The sequence below is a fragment of the Ambystoma mexicanum genome, chromosome 1p (assembly GCF_040938575.1).
Source record: "Ambystoma mexicanum isolate Mex_15411 chromosome 1p, UKY_AmexF1_1, whole genome shotgun sequence".
Classification (NCBI taxonomy): Eukaryota; Metazoa; Chordata; class Amphibia; order Caudata; family Ambystomatidae; genus Ambystoma; species Ambystoma mexicanum.
Genome location: NC_090921.1, coordinates 204,600,694 through 204,619,040, shown reverse-complemented (window position 1 = coordinate 204,619,040; position 18,347 = coordinate 204,600,694). Strand labels below are relative to the sequence as shown.

The following is an 18,347-nucleotide window of genomic DNA, read 5'->3' as shown; positions in this document are numbered from 1 at the left end:
AAATCTCAAGACACACCACAACAAGACCTCAATGCACGGCTTGCAAACACTGCCTCATCACCCACAGATTCAATCGCAAAAGGGGAGGAAGCTTCCCAGCCCGCACCCCTGCACTCTGGAACTCTAGAACGAGCTCTGTGGCCACCTCTGTGAAGAACCATCCAACGGCAACTTCAGGAAGAAGCTTAAAACCTACCTCTTCAACTAAAACTCTTATTGCCCACCTCTGGTGTCCGTTGCCTCCATTTATGTTCTCCCTTCCTAATGTAACCACGCCCTGATGCCCTTGGGCTTGGCACCTTCATATAAATGCCTAATTAAAAATAAATAAAATAATAAATATATGGCATAAGGCCTGACACTCATTTGCTCCATTTGTTAAATATCATATGTTCCCTTTTTATGTCTGCAAGCCCTAATACAGTCATCACCAATATGTTCTCAATAACTACGTAAAGAGTCTTAAAATGGGATGCCCACCACTTGCTGTAAAGGACATTTGGTTGAAGAGGATGCTTTAAATAATATAAATACAACGGACCAACAAAAGTAACATGCAGATGGGGGCAAATGGTAATAGCAAAGAAAATGATGTATACACATTTATTTCAGAAATACTTCTGTCATACTTCTGTCATACATATACAAACTATTTGAACCACATAAATAAACTATAACAATTTATACAAAATGCAACATAAAAGTAGCACATCAAGAACAGGAGATACACATGTATTTGTTAATTAGGCAGCGTAACAAAGACACATAAATATAATATATACACTTTTATATTACATGGGAACCAGTGATGTACACCACAAAGCAACATGTAAGAAGGCTTGACGTATATCAAGCAAAAGAGAAAACATTTAAGAATGTTTGTTTTTATTGCTTTGACCCGTTTCCCTGCCCATGAGGTATTCCCTTGTATTCATCTCTGGTCTTAACAAAATAATGTAACATTTTGGAATAAATATACAGAAAACCAATGCAGAGCTGGAAGTCAAGATGGCAAAGATCTCCATGGCCACCATATATTTTCCCTTTGTGCTGAGATAAGCTGGAATAAAAGAGATCCAGACACTGAGGAAGGCCAGCATGCTGAAGGTGATGAATTTTGCTTCGTTGAAGCTGTCGGGCAATTTTCTGGCAAGGAAGGCCACTATGAAACTAATGGCAGATAAAAGTCCAAGGTACCCAAGCATGCACCAGAATGCAATGGGAGATCCCTCATTGCATTCAAGGATTATCATTCCAGGTTGAGATAGAATATTGTATTGTGAGAAAGGAGGAGAGACACTTAACCAAGAGACACATAGGAGAATCTGAATCAGTGTACCAACACTGGTGACCATGTACGATAATTGTGGTCCCACCCACCTCCTAAGATCACTGTTGGGTTTTGTGGCATTGAAGGCAATTACAACCATGATTGTTTTGGCCAAGATGCAAGAGATGCACTGAGTAAATGTGATTCCAAAGGCCACCTGCTGGATGAGGCACTTCTCTCTTGTTGGATAGCCAATGAAAGCGAATGAGCAGAGAAAGCATAGGGTAAGAGACATGAGCAGGAAGTAACTGAGGGAACGGTTGTTGGCTTTAACAATTGGGGTATTACTGTGATTAATGAAAAGAACCAATATTGCTGCAGGCATCAATGAACACAAAATGCAAATAACGGCTAATATGATGGCTAGAGTCTCCTCATAGGAAAGGTACTCAGTGGTCTTCGGAATACATTTGTCCTGCTGAGCATTGGGCCACCTATCCCATTGGCATTTGAAGCAATCAGCTGCATCTGAAAGACAGAATCAGAAAATAAATACACAGCACACTAAAATAATATTTCATTGATGGAGAGTACCAGTGGGGCATAAAATACAAGAGGCACACACTGGACACTGGTTTATAAGATAAGAGAACATGGGATTGAATGCATGTGCAGTATAGAGACCAAAGAGAAACTAGTACAACTGATTGCCATTTCAGTGCTTATAATGTCTAACAGGGTTCTTCCTTGTTCCCCTACCACTTAAGTCCCCTCCCCTTTTCCAACAGTCATCTCAAGATGTCCCAAAAACCTATTGTCATCTCTTCCCAAGGTGAAACCTTTCTAGTCTTCATCTAGAATGATATGGAAGAAACAGACACAAAAAGGTTGAGTTTGTAATCTTCCTCATCTGCCAAATTTTCATGTGGCCGCTGGGATTCCCCACACAGTGTAGAGTGAGTCACAAAGCCAGTGCAATGAGATCAGTCTCTTGCACCATAGGGAAGTTTAATTTCTCTGTAGAAATCAATAAGTACCTTACAGTCACAGACCATCATGGCTGATGCATGCCATGCCCATAGACACACATAGAAGATCACTCCCAATTTAAAGAATGCAGTGTTGGAATGTATATGAACCTCCTATCCACCAAGGTTTTGGCGTCTTTCACTGCAGTATGTAGTTAATCATCAGAATTCAAGTGAAAGAGCCTCATCCTGCAGTAGCACTCAGGCTCCATCACCCTGTCTCTCCTGCCCCAATAAAAATGAGGCTATTCATTTACTGCCTATTTATGTATAATCAAATAATGTAGGGCTTGGGCAGACCAACAAATAATGGAACAGTTAGACAGAGTGGTTGAGATTGAGGCACACAATAGACAACCTCTGATTATTATATTGGGAGATCTTAATGCCATGATTTCTTACCCGGAATTAGTTGAACAAGAGATAGCATTGAATACACCATTGACCCAACTAAGGCAAGACAAGAGCAATTGTAATGGACAGAAATGGCTTCATTGTGTCATGAGTCCTGAATTCCTAATGCATAACGGCAGATGTAAGCGGGACATCCCAGGAGGATTTTCTAGGTTACATAGCAGAGTGCATCCACTTGGATTACTGTTTCATACCATCATGATATTTTTCACTTATCACTGCACCAAATATTGTACCCAGAGAAGAAAGCGCCCATCTTCTGTTCATGATATACTGACTATCGGAGGCCATTAATGATGATCAGGAACTTATTGGTTAGTTATATATCAACAAAGGCAGTAATCGAATCATCAGGAAACCAGGCAAGTGAGAGGATGATAACAGATTCTTAGATAATTTGGAAAGGAATTGTGGAAATCTGAAGAACCATCTAAAATCTATCGATATATTACTGTTACTAAGGGTCATTGCATAGCCCAGACAGCAAAAAGACATGAAGTGAATGTGTAGGGAACAAAAGGAGAATTATGAAAATCTCATTGCCACTTTGATCATGGCTTCCTTCCCTAATAAGAAGCCCATAGGCATAGGATTTCAGCATCATGATTGGAATAACAAACAGAATCATAGTAATATCTATGAGAGCTACATCAGAGACAAAATCACATAAAAGTTGCCAGGATTCTTTGCGATCCAGTGCTGCTTCCGGAAGTGGCCAAACATCTTAAAAAACAATATTGTTGCTGGCTACATAAGCACAGAAGTAGCATAAAACTCTAAAGCTGGCAGGCAACCTATCCAGATCTGTAATAGTAATCATGCTTGGACCTTATGGAGACTACTGAATGGAAATGGGGCTTGGCCCAAGCTTGTAGAGTGGGCCACTGAAGAGACATGGGCTAATCATATTAAAGACAGAGTTACTGAACACAGTGGGAAGGGAGGAAATGGAAACAAAAATCTCAACACAAATGAGATGCAAGGAGTAAAAACTCGAAGGCTCCAGGCCCAGATGGTTCATGTAATGTATTCATGAAAAAGAATCCAGAAGTAAGGGGAGGGATACTGTCACTGCTTTTCCCTACTATAAGTTGTAAAGGAGTTCTTCCTGTTCCTTGGACCAAAAGTATAGTAACAGTAAAAGTTACCACATTCTAGCTATGATAGGTGCATTGGCTTAGATCTATGCCATGGTGCTGCTGGTGGAACTGAATGAGTTGGTTAATCAACTAGAGATTCAGCCTTTTAATCAGACTGGGTGTAAAAAAAGCAACTCTGGCCTTCACTACCCTGGTTGAAAGCGCTTGGAACTTTCCGAAACAAGCAGTTTATGTGGCCTATGTGGACATTAGTGCTGCATTCAGCACGGTAAATAGAAAAAAACTCTGGGCCAAGTTCAATGATTGGGGGGATCCAGGAGGTCTGCTCAATGAAATTAGCCCTTTATATAGATATACAACGGTAAAGATAAGACGTAATACCAAAGGTTCCCTTTCAACCTCGTTGTGGACATCACAAGGGTTGAAAAATGGCTGCATCTTGGTTCTGTTACTATTTAATTTATATATGTCAAATCTAACAGCACAAATTGCCAGAACAAAACACATGAATCTAAGCTTGGGAATACGCATATCTCTTGGCTCAGATATGCAGATGATTTAATGTTGATAAATCTAACCCCAAGGGGATTGCAGGCTCCCCTAGATCAATTAACTACTGTCATGATCCTTGCCCCTGGCCCTCACTGGCAAGTCAGCCTTCCAGTTAGGGCCAGGTCAAAGGCCTTAAAACCTCATCCAAGACTCTTTTGGAGTCAGTCCTGGCGCCTTTGGCGCCAGGCTCATAACCATCATAATGACCAACATTATAATGGGACTATTTACTTGGGACTATTTAACTAGGGGGGGTTCAGCCAACATGGAGGCACACACATAGCTCAGTTACAAGGAACTGAGCTATGCGGTCTAGTATTTTTGGTGTGGCAGGCCTGGGACTACTTTACCTGGACTACTTTGGGTGTGGCAGGCCTGAGACTGTTTTACCTGGACTACTTTACCTGAGACTATTTAAACCACACCCAAACAGAAGAACATGCTTTGCGTTATTCTGCTGTGGGCAGCGTAACGCCCACCGTGTCCAGTTATTTGATGCCAGCTTAACTGAAACCAAGGACCTGCTGAGAGAGAAAGAACACTACGAAACTCTCATAAACGGACAAAGTTTTGACCTGATCAATGCCCTTAATTCCCACCCCCTCCTCCTCCTCACCTGTAATTGCTTCTTCAGAGGAGCTCTCGGTCGATATCGTTCTTCTTTCTCTCCAGGTGATGACCGGCTGTTTTTTGTGGAGTTTAGGACGGGCTCTACTGGAGGCCACCTTGCCAACTAGCTATATGCTTGGCAGTGGGACCCACAGGGAGTCACCTCACTACCAGGGAAAAGCGTGGCTGAAAAACCCTGGACGACTGGATGTATTACCAGTACTGTTGGTATTTGATGGTGTTGCTTGAATTGAGAACTCCAATTCCCAGAAGGCACTCCAGAAATTCAAAGAATGTTATTCCAGAGAGGGTGTAAAGATTCAAGGATGACATGAAGCCCAAAGAATCACGGAAAGCGAGGATAATTGCTTCAGTGGAGGAGGAGAGAATAGGAAGACTGGAGCCCGCTAACTAATACAGTAAAGCGGACAGAGCCAAAAACCCTGGGAAGGAAGCAAAGGACATTACTGCACGGAAGGGAAGAGCCTGTACTGAGCCGGCAGTAGTGAAGCTCGAAACACGGGGAAAACACAAAACAGGAGAGCGGGCTGGAGGGAGGGAAAGGACAGAGAAGGAAACTGCAGCGGAGAGGATACACTTACTTCGGAGCTCGAAGGAAGTAGAACACAGCGTGTTAACCCGTAGAGGAAGCCGGGTTGCAACGCACCGGTGCTACTGATAGACGCGTACTTGTACGCGTCTCTCCGTGCATGCGTCAGAAGACTAGACCGCTGCATTTGCCGATACCAGGTTAGCCCCTCCTCCATCGCCGCCACAGTTTCCATGGCGTGCGTGTCATGACAGTATGACCCCTTCGCCAAGGACCCTGTCCTGGCTTCCCTGGATGAGTTTGATGGAAGAGGCGCAGGAGTCTGGGTGCACTAAGGTTTCTTGCTGGTTCTCATGATCTTTCTGTCCAAGGGTATCCCTTCCAGAGAATGAGATATTGAAGCACTCCGTGTTTGTATCGGGAGTCTAAGATGCGGGATACTTCATACTCTTGGGTGTCATTCAGGCTTGGAATTCTTCTCTTGATCTTCTTTTATAAGGATCGGGTTTGTATTCCTTAAGAAAGGAGGCGTGAAATACTGGATGTATCTTAAGTAGGGAGGGTGGCAGGTTTAACCTGGATTAACTTGTCAATTAATGGTGAAAGGACCAATATATCGTGGAGTGAATTTTCCTGGATTTATTCGCCTGGGTAGGTATTTGGTGGATAGCCAGACCTTATCCCCGATTCTCCATGCTAGGTTTAGCCTTCTGTTTTTGTCTGGCCATTTCTTATAAGCCTGGCGACTGGCAGACAGGGTTTGCTGGGCCTTCTTATGGGTTCGTTTCAGAGAGTTCAACAACTGATCAATGGTGGGAACATTGGTGGATTGAATTGCGGAGAAAGGTATATTTCTGGGTTCGTACCCATAGGTACACGTGAAGGACTCATTCCGATAGCTGAGTGTGTGGTATTATTATAAGAAAACTCAGCCACCGATAAGAGATGACACCAATTGTCCTGTGTTTGATTGCAGTAGCATCTGAGATACTGCTCAAGCGTGGCATTCAGGCGTTCCGTTTGTCCGTTACCCTCTCGATATGTAATTGTTTACACAACATAGTCCAAAACTTGGAAGTGAATTGTGTTCCTCCATCAGGTACAATCGTGTGTGGTAATCCATGCAGTGGTACAATCTCTTTGATGAATATCTCAGCCGTGACAGTGGCAGATGGAGTACCTTTGAGAGGAGAAAAATATGCTAGTTTACTGAAAGAGTCGATAACTACCATGATTGCTGTGCACCCTTCTGATTCAGGTAGTTCCATAATGAAATCCATTGATAAGTGTTGCCAGGGTCCTGCGGGAGGTTTCTCTTGTTGGAGGAGGCCCAAGGGTCTTGCTGTACTGTACTTGCTCTGTGCGCATATAGGACAAGAAGAGACGTACTCCAAGGTATCTTTGGCCATTGTTGGCCACCAAAAGTGTTGTCTCAGTAATTCCAGTGTGGCTGAGCGACCTTTGTGTCCCACAAAGGTCGCTCAGCCTCCCAAGCCATTACCTGGTGTCATGACCTACATTGGTAGGTCATGACACCAGGTAATGGCTTGGGACTGCAGGACTTGAGTCGGTAAGTATAGCAAGTTCTCCTTAAACAGGAACTCCCCCTTGTGGATCAAAGACAGTATTTGGGTATTAGATGATGTCTTCTGTGCTTCCAGTACCTGTTGCAGAAAGGTGTTAATGGCCCTGATGAATCTCTTCCCATTTAACAAGTACTCGTGTTCGGAGTATTTTCCTGATTCTTCACCAAAACTTCGTGAGAGGGCATCAGCTAAGTGATGCTCCTTCCCTGGTAAGTATGTGAGTTCAAAATCAAATTGGTAGAAGAAATATGCCCTTCTGGCATGTTGTGAATTTCTGCATTCCATTTGTCGTAGGATACTGAGATTCCTGTGATCTGTGCGAACCTGAAACGGGTACTTGGCTCCCTGTTGCAGATGTCGCCACTCTTCACAAACTTGTCTGATAGCCAGCAGCTCCTTTTCAATCACTGCATAGTTTTTTTCGCTGGAAGTAAGAGTCCTTGAGTAATAGGCTATTGGATGTTCCAGCTGGTCTTCCTTTCTTTGCAGAAGTGCAGCCCCGATGGCTCCCTGTGAGGCGTCTGTCTCTACAATAAATGGCAAGGCTTGATAGGGTTGCCTGAGGATGGGCGCAGAAGTAAAGGCTTCTTTGAGCTGATTAAAAGCAAGGTCAGCTTCTTGATTCCAGCTAAATTTCGTCCCTTTCTTCAACAGGGTAGTGATAGGTAGGACTATGTTGGAGAATCTGGTGACGAATTTACGATAAACATTGGCTAGGCCTAAGAACCTCTGAATGTCTTTCACTGAGTTGGGAGTAGGCCAGTTATTAATGGCTGCAGTTTTATTGGGGTCCATTTCTATTCGATTTTCTGAAAGAATAAAGCCCAAATAGGGAACCGTAGAAACCTCAAACAGGCATTTTTCTGGTTTTGCCAATAAATTATGGTTTCAGAGACTTCTGAGTACCTCCCTTACATGTTGACAATGTTGTTCTAATGTCGCTGAATAAATCAAGATGTCATCTAAATATAACACTACAGAGTTGAACAAAAGATCACTAAATCTCTGAAACTGGGCTGGTGCGTTGACTAACCCAAGGGCATTACCTTGTACTCGTAATGGCCTAAGGGAGTCCGAAAGGCGGTTTTCCATTTGTCCCTTTTCCATATTCTTAGGAGATGGTATGCTTCTCTGAGGTCCAGTTTGGTAAACCACTTTGCTCCTTGTACTGCTTCCATGATATCCTTTATCAAGGGCATAGGGTATCTGTCTCTGATTGTTAGACTATTAAGACCTCGAAAGTCAATGCAAGGTCTGAGTTCCTTCATTCCCTTTTTTGGAATAAAGAACAAGGACGCCCCAGCTGAAGAGGTGGATTCTTGTATAAGGCCGTTCTGAAGATTGGTTGCTAGATATTCTCTTAAGGCTTCCTTCTCCGGAAGGGACAACGGGAACATCCTCCCGAATGGGACCACAGCTTCTGGAATGAGGTTGATTTTGCAATCTTGGGTACGGTGTGGTGGTAGTGGTCTGGACTGTGTGTCAGCAAATACGTCTACAAATTCTTGGTATGCCACTGCAGAGTTGATACTCCTCGCTGGTTTTGCACTCCCTTGGTGGTATTGCTTTTCTTCGTTGGATAGACAGGACTGAAAACAAAGTTCAGATCGGAATTCCACAGTGTTGGTACCCCAGTCTATGCCAGGATGGGGTTTTCTCAGCCACGGGATACCCAGGATCACCGGGAAGTGGGCTGCCTTTATTAAATTGAATACAATTCTTTCATGGTGTGTTTTCATCTTGACCATGACCTCCTGAGTCTCTTGTCTGATAAGACCTGAAGATAGAGGGGTGCCGTCAACACCTTCTACAGGAATCGGTTGTTGCTTTTCTCTTCTTGGAACAGCATGTCCTCTTGCCCATTGGTCGTCCATAAAATTCCCAGCTGCTCCACAATCCAGCATGGCGAGACATTCAACTGTTTGGTTCTTTGTCCATTCCATAACCACCTTAAAGACCATTAACTGGTGGGAGGGATCCAAAGCTACGGGTGGATTAGTAACACAAGGATTGGCCAGTGAAGCCCCTTCCGTGTGCCTGTTCAGGGTCGAGGTCTTTTGTTTCCCGACCTCCTAGGAGGCACTTCGGGACAATCGTGCAGAAGATGTTTCTCAGAGCCACAGTACATAAGTAGACTCAAGTCCTTTCGACATTTTCTTTCAGCAGCAGTCAGGGGACCCCTGGCTGTACCTATTTGCATAGGTTCTTTGGTCTGAGGTTGGAGTCTTTCGGAGGTAACAGGTGGGTAGGAGAGGGGAGCCTGCGGAATGCTTGGTTTGAATTTCCTTCTTTCTGCCCGTCGCTCAGAAATACGGTATTCAATTTGAAGAGCTAAGGCAACCAGTTCTTGAAAGGAAGCTGGTATAGCCACCCTGGAGGGTTCATCTTTTATCTCCTCATGTAATCCTCTTCTGAAGAGCGTTTGTTTGGCCGAATCCGGCCATCCGGTCTCCAGCGCAATTCTCTGGAAGTTTGAGACGTACGTCTGTACGTCCGAAGGACCTTGTTTGTTGTCCAAGAGGTTCTCATATGATGTTTATAACACTTCTGGTCTTTCAAACCTAGTGCGTAATTGTTGTAAGAAGGTTTCATAGTCATTCAAAACAGGGTCTGAATCTGTAACCAGCGGGGTTGCCTCATGCAAGAGCATTACCCCCTAGATTCGAGATGAGAAATCCGACTTTCGCCCGGTCCAACTCATACATCTTTGGGGGGAAAGTAAAGTAAACCCGACATGCGTCGAGGAGTTATTTTATTCTTTTGGGGTTACCCTCGTATTTACCACAGGGTAAAGGCATAGGTAGAAGATCGTCACGAACATCGTCTCTTTGAGTGATCTGTTGCCTCAAGGAAGCGTTGTCTGCTTTAAGCACATTGTTCTCTGCTTTCATCGTCTGAAGTTCGGCAGTGATTCCTTGTATGGCATTGACCAGTTCTTGGTATTGTTCTAGGCTGGCCATCTTGGGTGTTGCAAACTCTCAGAAACTGACAAAGTTTTGACATGATCAATGCCCTTAATTCCCACCTCCTCCTCCTCCTCACCTGTAATTGCTTCTTTAGAGGAGCTCTCGGTCAATATCGTTCTTCTTTCTCTCCAGGTAATGTCCAGCCTTTTTTGTGGAGTTTAGGACGGGCTCTACTGGAGGCCACCTTGTCAACTAGCTATATGCTTGGCAGTGGGCCCCCCAGGGAGGCCGCCCCACTACCAGGGAAAAGCGTGGCTGAAAAACCCTGGAGGACTGGATGTATTGCCAGTACTGCAGGTGTTTGACGATGTTGCTTGAAGTGAGAACTCCAATTCCCAGAAGGCACTCCAGAAACTCGAAGAATATTATTCCAAAGGATTCGAGGATGACGTGAAGCCCAAAGCATCACGGAAAGCGAGGATAATTGCTTCCGTGGAGGAGGAGCCAATAGGAAGACTGGAGCCCGCTAATTAATACAGTAAAGCGGACGGAGCCAAAAACCCCAGGAAGGAAGCAAAGGACAATACTGCACGGAAGGGAAGAGCCTGTACCGAGCCGGCAGAGGTGAAGCTCGAAACACGGGGGGAAACACAAAACAGGAGAGCGGGCTGGAGGGAGGGAAAGGACAGAGAAAGAAACTGCGGCGGAGAGGATACACTTACTTTGGAGCACGAAAGAAGTAGAACACAGAGTGTTAACCCGTAGAGGAAGCAGGGTTGCAACGCACCGGTGCTACTGATAGACGCATACTTGTACGCGTCTCTGCGTGCGTACGTAAGAAGACTAGACAGCTGCATTTGCCGATACCAGGTTAGCCCCTCTTCCATCGCCTCCACAGTTTCCATGGTGTGCGCGTCATGACAAAAACTTACCTGGAACAGTATCCTGTCTTCAATCCATCTCTGACTTCAGTTCCACTCACCTGAAGGTACGAACTCCATCATCCGGCACCGCATGCATCCTGGAATACCATAACCTGGAAAGAGGAGAAAGAAAAACAGTATTAGTAAGCGTTTACTCACGTTTCCTCCCGAATGAAGAAAGCCACACAATTCTTACCTGGGTAGTCATCTCCTGGTCAGTATCATTGCTGGAACATTACGGCGCTCGGCGAGGAACATCGCAACCTGCAAGGAGAGAAAAGACACAGGTTAGCAATATAAAAGGCGAAACAGCGCCACCCATTGTGCATTACTCACCGGACAGCATCGCGCACACCGCGCTTTCACCTACCGGCCCATGCTCATCTTAAAACTGCATGACAACACCAAAATACCTTTCCATACCTAAAAGGAAAGAAGCAAGACATTATTATTCGAACTAAGAGGAACATAAGAACTGCATATAAAGACTGTAAAGCAGCAAACCTACGGAGTCGCAGCAGGCCTGGATTCCCACAGGGGGGCTTGCACCAGTGAAGTAACTTGCTCGCTGCTCGCCCCACACATCTACGCACTCCTGCCACGTGGAGCAGGACGGAGAATCCACCTTTTACAATATTAAGGTGAGGAGAAGGCCCAAGGGGGGGAAGGAGTTCAGGCCAAGGGAGGTGGGAAAACATAACAACAATCTGGTATTGAATCCAGCTCTCCTATATTGCAGACCCATCTTTAACCAGAGGCCTTACCAAGGGACCGGGAGAGGGTTCAAGAGTGCAAATCATCCAACCAGGGCTGGGTGGCATCCCTGTGGATACCAGGTGAGCGTAACAACTACATACAGGAGTGAACATAACCTTATCATCAATACCGCAAAAACTAAGGCGATGACCTTCTACCAGGTTGAAGGAGGGTCATAACCAACTACATTTGGAAATGGAATGGTTTGTGCCATAGAACGTGTAAACCAATATCATTATTTGGGAGTGATCATAGATGAAAATTTGACAAGAGTGTGGGTGCCCCTTTACTGAGACCAAACAGGGTTCAAATAACCTCAAACTTGAAATGGGGTCCTCAGTTTGAAAAAAAAGGGAATTACAGCAACAGGTTGGTGTAGTTTAGCAACACAACGTGCTGGCTATACCTTGGTGTCAGTTGTGACCATGTATAATATGAAGATCATTCCCAAAATGACATATGGCATGGAGGTTTGGGGGAGAAAAAGGGTCAAATAGTTAGGCAAAATTGAGAGCCATTCCATTAAGAAGATATAAGCATGCCAGTTAGAACACCTTTGGAAAACATAAATGGAGAATTTAACATTTGTTCTTTGGAGGCGCTAATAACAAATCGGCAAGTAATGACTTATTGGAAGATGAATAACTCAAATACGAACACCTTGCTTTACTATACATAGGGAGAAGCACAGAGGATGCAGAACTATTCTAAGCATGCCATTAGTATTGAAATTATCCATAAGGGAATTAGGTGGGAGCAGCGGCTCAACTTATTTGAGATATCAACTGCCAGGGTTAATTTAAACAAATCATTGAAACTGGCACTAGTAGAACTTGATAGAGCAACATTGGATAAATTTAGCCAGTTAAGCACGTAGTAGAGAACGTATTGGCAACCGAAAACCACCCACCGCCCTTGCAAAGTATTTAAATGAATTCCCGAATTATCTCCCTTGATTCAGCTTTGGCCGATTTCTGCAATCCCTTCTTCGCCACTGGATCTTTCCTGTCACTCCTCATACATTCCCTTGTGCACCCTCTCCTCAAAAAGCCTTTTTCCGACCCTTTCTGTGCAGCTACTACCACCCTATCTCTATCACCCCCTTCCTGGGCAAACTCTTGGAGAAGCTGGCCCTCTCCCAGCTTACCCACCACACTGAATCTGTTGGTTGTCTCCATGATCACCAGGCTGGTTTCAGAGCTGCAAGAGGCACAGAAACTGCACTTGTGAACACCTGTGAACACTTGCTCTCTAATCTCGATTCCAACTCTGCTTCCGTTCTCATCCTTCTTGACCTTTCCTCTGCCTTTGATATAGTCAATCATGCCACTCTTGTAAATCAGGTTTGTGATACCCTTGGCATCACAGACCTGGCTCTGGACTGGCTGACCTCCTTCCTCTCTGAATGACCTTCCCAGGTTCAACTGGGCCCTTTTCTCTGCTCCATCTGACTCACCACCTGCGGTGTCCCTCAAGGCTCTATTCTCTCACCTTGGCTTCCAGTGTTATGCAGATGACACCCAACTCTCCTTCAAGCTTCCCTCCTCTGCCTCCTCCTCTTACTTTCTCATACCTGACTGTCTGTCTGCTATTCAGGCATGGTGCACAGCTAACAATCTCTGCCATAATGCCAGGAAGACTAGGATCCTTCTCGTTGGGACTCGAGATTCCTCACTTCCCCTTAAATTCTGGCCGCCCTCCATGGGCCCCCTCCCTGCACCCCTTCAGGGAGGCAAACATTCTTGGTGTCATCTTTGACACCTCTCTCTCCTTCTTTCCTCATATCACGGAACTCGCCAAGGAGACTCACTTTCAGCTTCACCTCCTCCCCTTCCCCCAGAAACTCAATGGGCCTCATTACAATAGTGGCGATCCGGAAACAAGAGTTCCGGTAAGACTACCGGCACCCTTTTTTTTCGGACCGCCACATTCTGAGTCTGCTTCCCGGGGTCGCCTGATCCCGACAGGTCGGATCCTGCCGTGTGCAGCAGTCAGAGTAGGCAGACTGATCACGGAAGCACCTACACCATTAGTAATGGTGCCGGTGCTTCAGTGTCCTCACTCCCATAGAGTCCTATGGGACTCTATGGGAATGGGGATTAACAAAATTAATTATTTATGGGTCCGGCTGGAAACACACCGGTAGCACCGGAAGGGTAGACACCAGACCTGTATTGAGGCTCAATGTTTCTAGTGCTCTGGTCCTCTCCAAGCTGGACTACTGTAACAGCCTATTCCTCAACCTTCCTAACTGCTCCCTTGACCCCCTTCAACTAATCCAGAATAAGACTACAAGATTTATCCTTGGCCTCAATCCCAGGGACCGCAAATCTCCAGCCCTAAAATCTCTCCACTGGCTGCCGGTTGCTGAGAGGATCAAATTCAAAACCCTCAGCTTCATCCACAAGATTTTCTGGGACCTGGGACCCCACTACATCCAACTCTCTCTGCATAAATACCTCCCTGCTAGAGCCCTTCGTTCTTCTAGCTCCAACTCTCTACAGATCATACGCTTCTCCAAGCAGAGCATGGGGGCTAGATCTCTCTCCTCTGCAGGTACCTTCCTCTGGAATGGTGTGCCTGACCCTCTCAGACTTCAGCCGGATCTCCTTAAATTCTGGAAGCCTCTCAAGACCCTCCTTTTCTCTTCCTCCTTCCCTCTCCCCCTCCCCTTGTCATTTCCTCTCCCTCTGCCTGGCTGCCTGGTCCCTTCAGATTTGCACAGGGCACCAGACCCTCCCCTACTAGTCTACCCCTTGCCTTCTGGGCTCCTATGCCCTTCACTAGCCTGGCTGGCCCAGCACCCCATTATCCCTTGCATCCCATTGCTCACAATTAGCATGTAGACCTTTCTGCCCTGCAGTCTCTTCTCCCTGGGCTCTGTTCACCTGGCTCCCCTGGCACTCGTGTAACCCTCTGGCACTCCCCCAACCCTCTGGCACTCCCCCCTCACCTGCACTTCTTTTACTGCACTTTCATGATATGAATGTCACAAGGCCTAGTAGGACTGTCTGTCCCCCCTTTCCTGAAACACATTGTGTATAGGCACATTATAAAAACCAATAAATAAAAATACAAAATAAAAGGAAAATATCTAAGATATCATTATATGAGAGTTCAGTTTAATTTGGTAGACACTCTAGATGTTATAGGTCCCAGAATGGCTCTTTCCCAAGAGGAGAGATCTTGTAGATTATGTTCAAGAGGGGCTATTGGAACAACTCAACATCCTTTGTGTGCTTGACCTGCATTAATCGGGATAAGAAACATAATGCTTGAGGCAGTGGGAATCGGAAAGAATGATTTAGGAGAATCAATGAATTGGTGGAACCTGCATATGGATGGCAAATGTATACCCTATGTATACCCTATGTATACCCTATGTATACCCTATGTATACCATATGACAACATTGTAGATGTACATACACTCATTCTTAGAGGGAAGAGGACAATTATAATGATGAACGCGATTAATGTCAACATGTAGTGCAGGGGGAGTGAATTGTAGGGGAATGAGGGCTCTTTTTAGTGTTGTTTTTAGTGTGATGTATTTTTATTGTGAATGGGGATATTCAACTGAAGATTGAATTGCAATATTATTTATTTGTTGGAAATTTGATTAAAAGCCACTTTATTGGCTGTAAGATAATAATAAAAATAAAAATAAAAGAAATTTGATGCTTTACTCTTGATGTGCCTAAAGGTGTTTTGTTTTGGCATTTGTTGAATGTAACGTTTACACTAATATGCTGAGCTTTAACGTTGGACATTAGCGACATTGTGGAAACAATGATCATTCTTACATTTTGTTTGGCTGCTCTAGTATTAGCTAAAGGAGAAACTCAAAGCTTCTGCACTGCTTACCGGTTTGATTTGAAATCTCCCCTAGTGGGCAAGGGATGCACAGGTAACAGCAGACTGGTTCGCCCTCTCTCACAGCTTTCCTGGAGCCCGGCAGACAGCTTTGGGTGCACACAGAGGCTGGAATCTGCAAGATTTGAATGGATATAGTATAACACTCTAGAATGGATACGATGTGAGTTTAAACATTGCATCATTAAGTCCAGAATGGTTTGATTACTCCCAAATATGAATTTCCAAACACTAGCCAGTTACATAAATCTGTGCTTGACAGGGTATTTGTCCATGTGTGGCTCACAGCTAGCTTTTTGCAGATAATAGCTTGTTGCATAAGCCTACCTAAAATAACAGTTTTCCTTCAGCTGCTTGAGCTTATGGATGAATCTGATATATTGTCTGAGTTGCTAGTACATTTTGGCAAAGTCATTTCGTTAATTCGTTCTGAATTGACATCCCACCATTTTAGGCGATCGCCCTTTGTTGGCTCAACAAAGGCATTTTAGTTATGTGTTTACATATGTATTTTGTAGAGTTATACGATCTGAATGTATTGCAAATGGTACAAACCATAAGAGATATGCTATATTGTGTCCTGTCGCGGGTGGGCAGGGATTTTCAGAGTAAAAGGAACATTAAGGCAGATTTGCTGTTTGGTTTTCAGTGCAGGCATGTGTTTCTTCCAAATGCGTTGTATAAGCATGTACAGTACCAATCTGTCTAGCAAACAGTTTTAGGATCACAGAAAACCCCATTATATTTTTCAAGTTGCCCAACGAATAAGGCTTGAGTCTGGTAATGCACATTTTAGGTCATTTTACGTGGCAGTCCTGCAAAACATTATGCATTTGACCCTTTAAAGGGAACTTGTGATTTTCATTCAACGAATTAGTAATTCAGTATAAACCTTGTCCCTGGTATTTCCAATGTACACAATACGCCTTTTCCCCGTACCCATTGTATAATGCAATGTGGATAACTGGATCTAGATCGCAGCAACATCCTCTTTGTAATGTTGTGAAAAATTAATGGTCCCCAAAATAGACTAATAATCAATGCAACCCAAGAGGATGTGGTTGAACTTGCAACCTCTATTGGTAAAGGTTATGGAACAAAAATATATGAGCTTCAAATAACTGTGTGGGCATGTAAGGGCATTGCAGCAAAAATGTACAGATGTGATTCCTGGCGTTGCTAGAAGGACATCATGTCTCTGGCTCAAGGCAATAAAAGTCTTAAACAAAACCTGCTTTCCACTAGAATCTGACTCTCAGAACAGACGGCAGGCAGATGTAAGAGACCTACTTGCGAAAAAGGAGCAGAGCATTTTGAGTAAGCAAAGTAAACATGAATACACCAAAGGTGTCTACATGAGGCCGATATTACCCCCAAATTGAGCCTGTTAAACAACATGAGTCTTAAACCTGCCAATCATGCCACAGAAACAGCACACTCTTTTGGAACACTTGGTGCTGGTACCTGAAGAATGTCCAATGTTCAGGGTTGATTTGGCGCTTACCTCTTTCTGATCCACAAAAAAATAGAATGCTGACCAGGGTCTAGATATTGGGTTGATTCTGAAATATAAAGGCAATTAGCCTCCTGTTTTGTTGTAACATGGCTAACAACTTTTGCAACATATTTGTCAGGTGAAAGCAGCATAAGGTTTACCTTAATTTAGAAAGATGGAAACATTGTGATATTCCTGGTGTTGGTCAACATCCTCAAAGGATTGCACTACTGTATTGTCTAGACTGTCCCCTGATTATTCATGAACATGAATACATTTTAATTACACTGTGGGCCTCATTACGAGGTGGGTGGTAAGGGATTACCGGCACCGGTAAGGACACCGGTGCCGGTAATCCCTTACCGGTAATCCCTTACCACCCTATTCCGAGGTCCCTTAGCGGGTCCCTTCCTTAACGCCTGGTTTTACCGTTAAGGGACTTCAGAGCTAATAGCGGGTCCGTTATTAGCTCCATCCCCATTCCCATTGAGCCCTATGGGGGCTCAAATGGGAATGGGGAATGGTTCCCGGAAAGGGGACTTACCGGGTCCTCCAAGGTCGGAATGACCCGGTAAGTCCCTATTCCTGGAACACGGACCCGGAATGCGGTAAGGGGGTAGCCATGGTGCTGATAGCACCATGGCTACCTCCTACCTCGTAATGAGGCCCTATGTCTTCTGTTCCCAAATTAGCACAGCTCTCTGTGGGTCACCACCAAACTTCACAGGGAAGATGTATGATAATAAGCCCAAAGATACACATTGCAAGGAGGGGATCACAAACGTGTGCACTTATGGGCATTGTAGGGAGGTTGTGTGCCAATAATCTTGACATATACTAATAGTGCAATACATGTGTATAGATGGGTTACAAACATGAATTACTAACATGGATTACTAACAAAGCCATCTAGTGATGGCCCTGGGTCAAGGCCTTTCACCCTCTCCACAGCTCTGCTGCGAGCTGCTCTCTCAGATGCCAGTGAAAATGCAGTTGTGAAGAATCCAGGGGCACCTGAGTGCTCCCTTTCATCATCAGCGTCTGCTTGCTTACAGGTTGCCGTAGCAACCAACAACAACATTCAGGGAACAACGAGCCTCACCGCCGCGTCCCGGACCCCTGATAGGCTCCCCAGGCCTGCCAGCCCGCCCCTCCTGCCTTAAAGGGAGAGGAGGCAGACCGCCAGACAAAGCTGTCTGGTGAAGGCTGTGGGTCAAGGCCTTTCACCCTCTCCACAGCTCTGCTGCGAGCTGCCCTCTCAGATGCCTGTGAAAATGCAGCCG

At 44.9% G+C, this 18,347-nt stretch overlaps 1 protein-coding gene across 1 annotated transcript in view; it reads right to left on the bottom strand.

Moving 5' to 3' along the window:
• Positions 1-869: 869 nt before the first annotated feature.
• Positions 870-18,347, bottom strand: part of LOC138469393 (vomeronasal type-2 receptor 26-like) — an 81,780-nt gene continuing 64,302 nt past the window's right edge. Inside the window, exons 3-4 of the mRNA XM_069609028.1 lie at positions 15,561-15,684; positions 870-1,798 (exon numbers count right to left, since the gene is read on the bottom strand). Of these exons, the coding sequence (XP_069465129.1) occupies positions 870-1,798; positions 15,561-15,684 (1,053 nt within the window). The remainder of the gene's footprint in view (positions 1,799-15,560; positions 15,685-18,347) is intronic.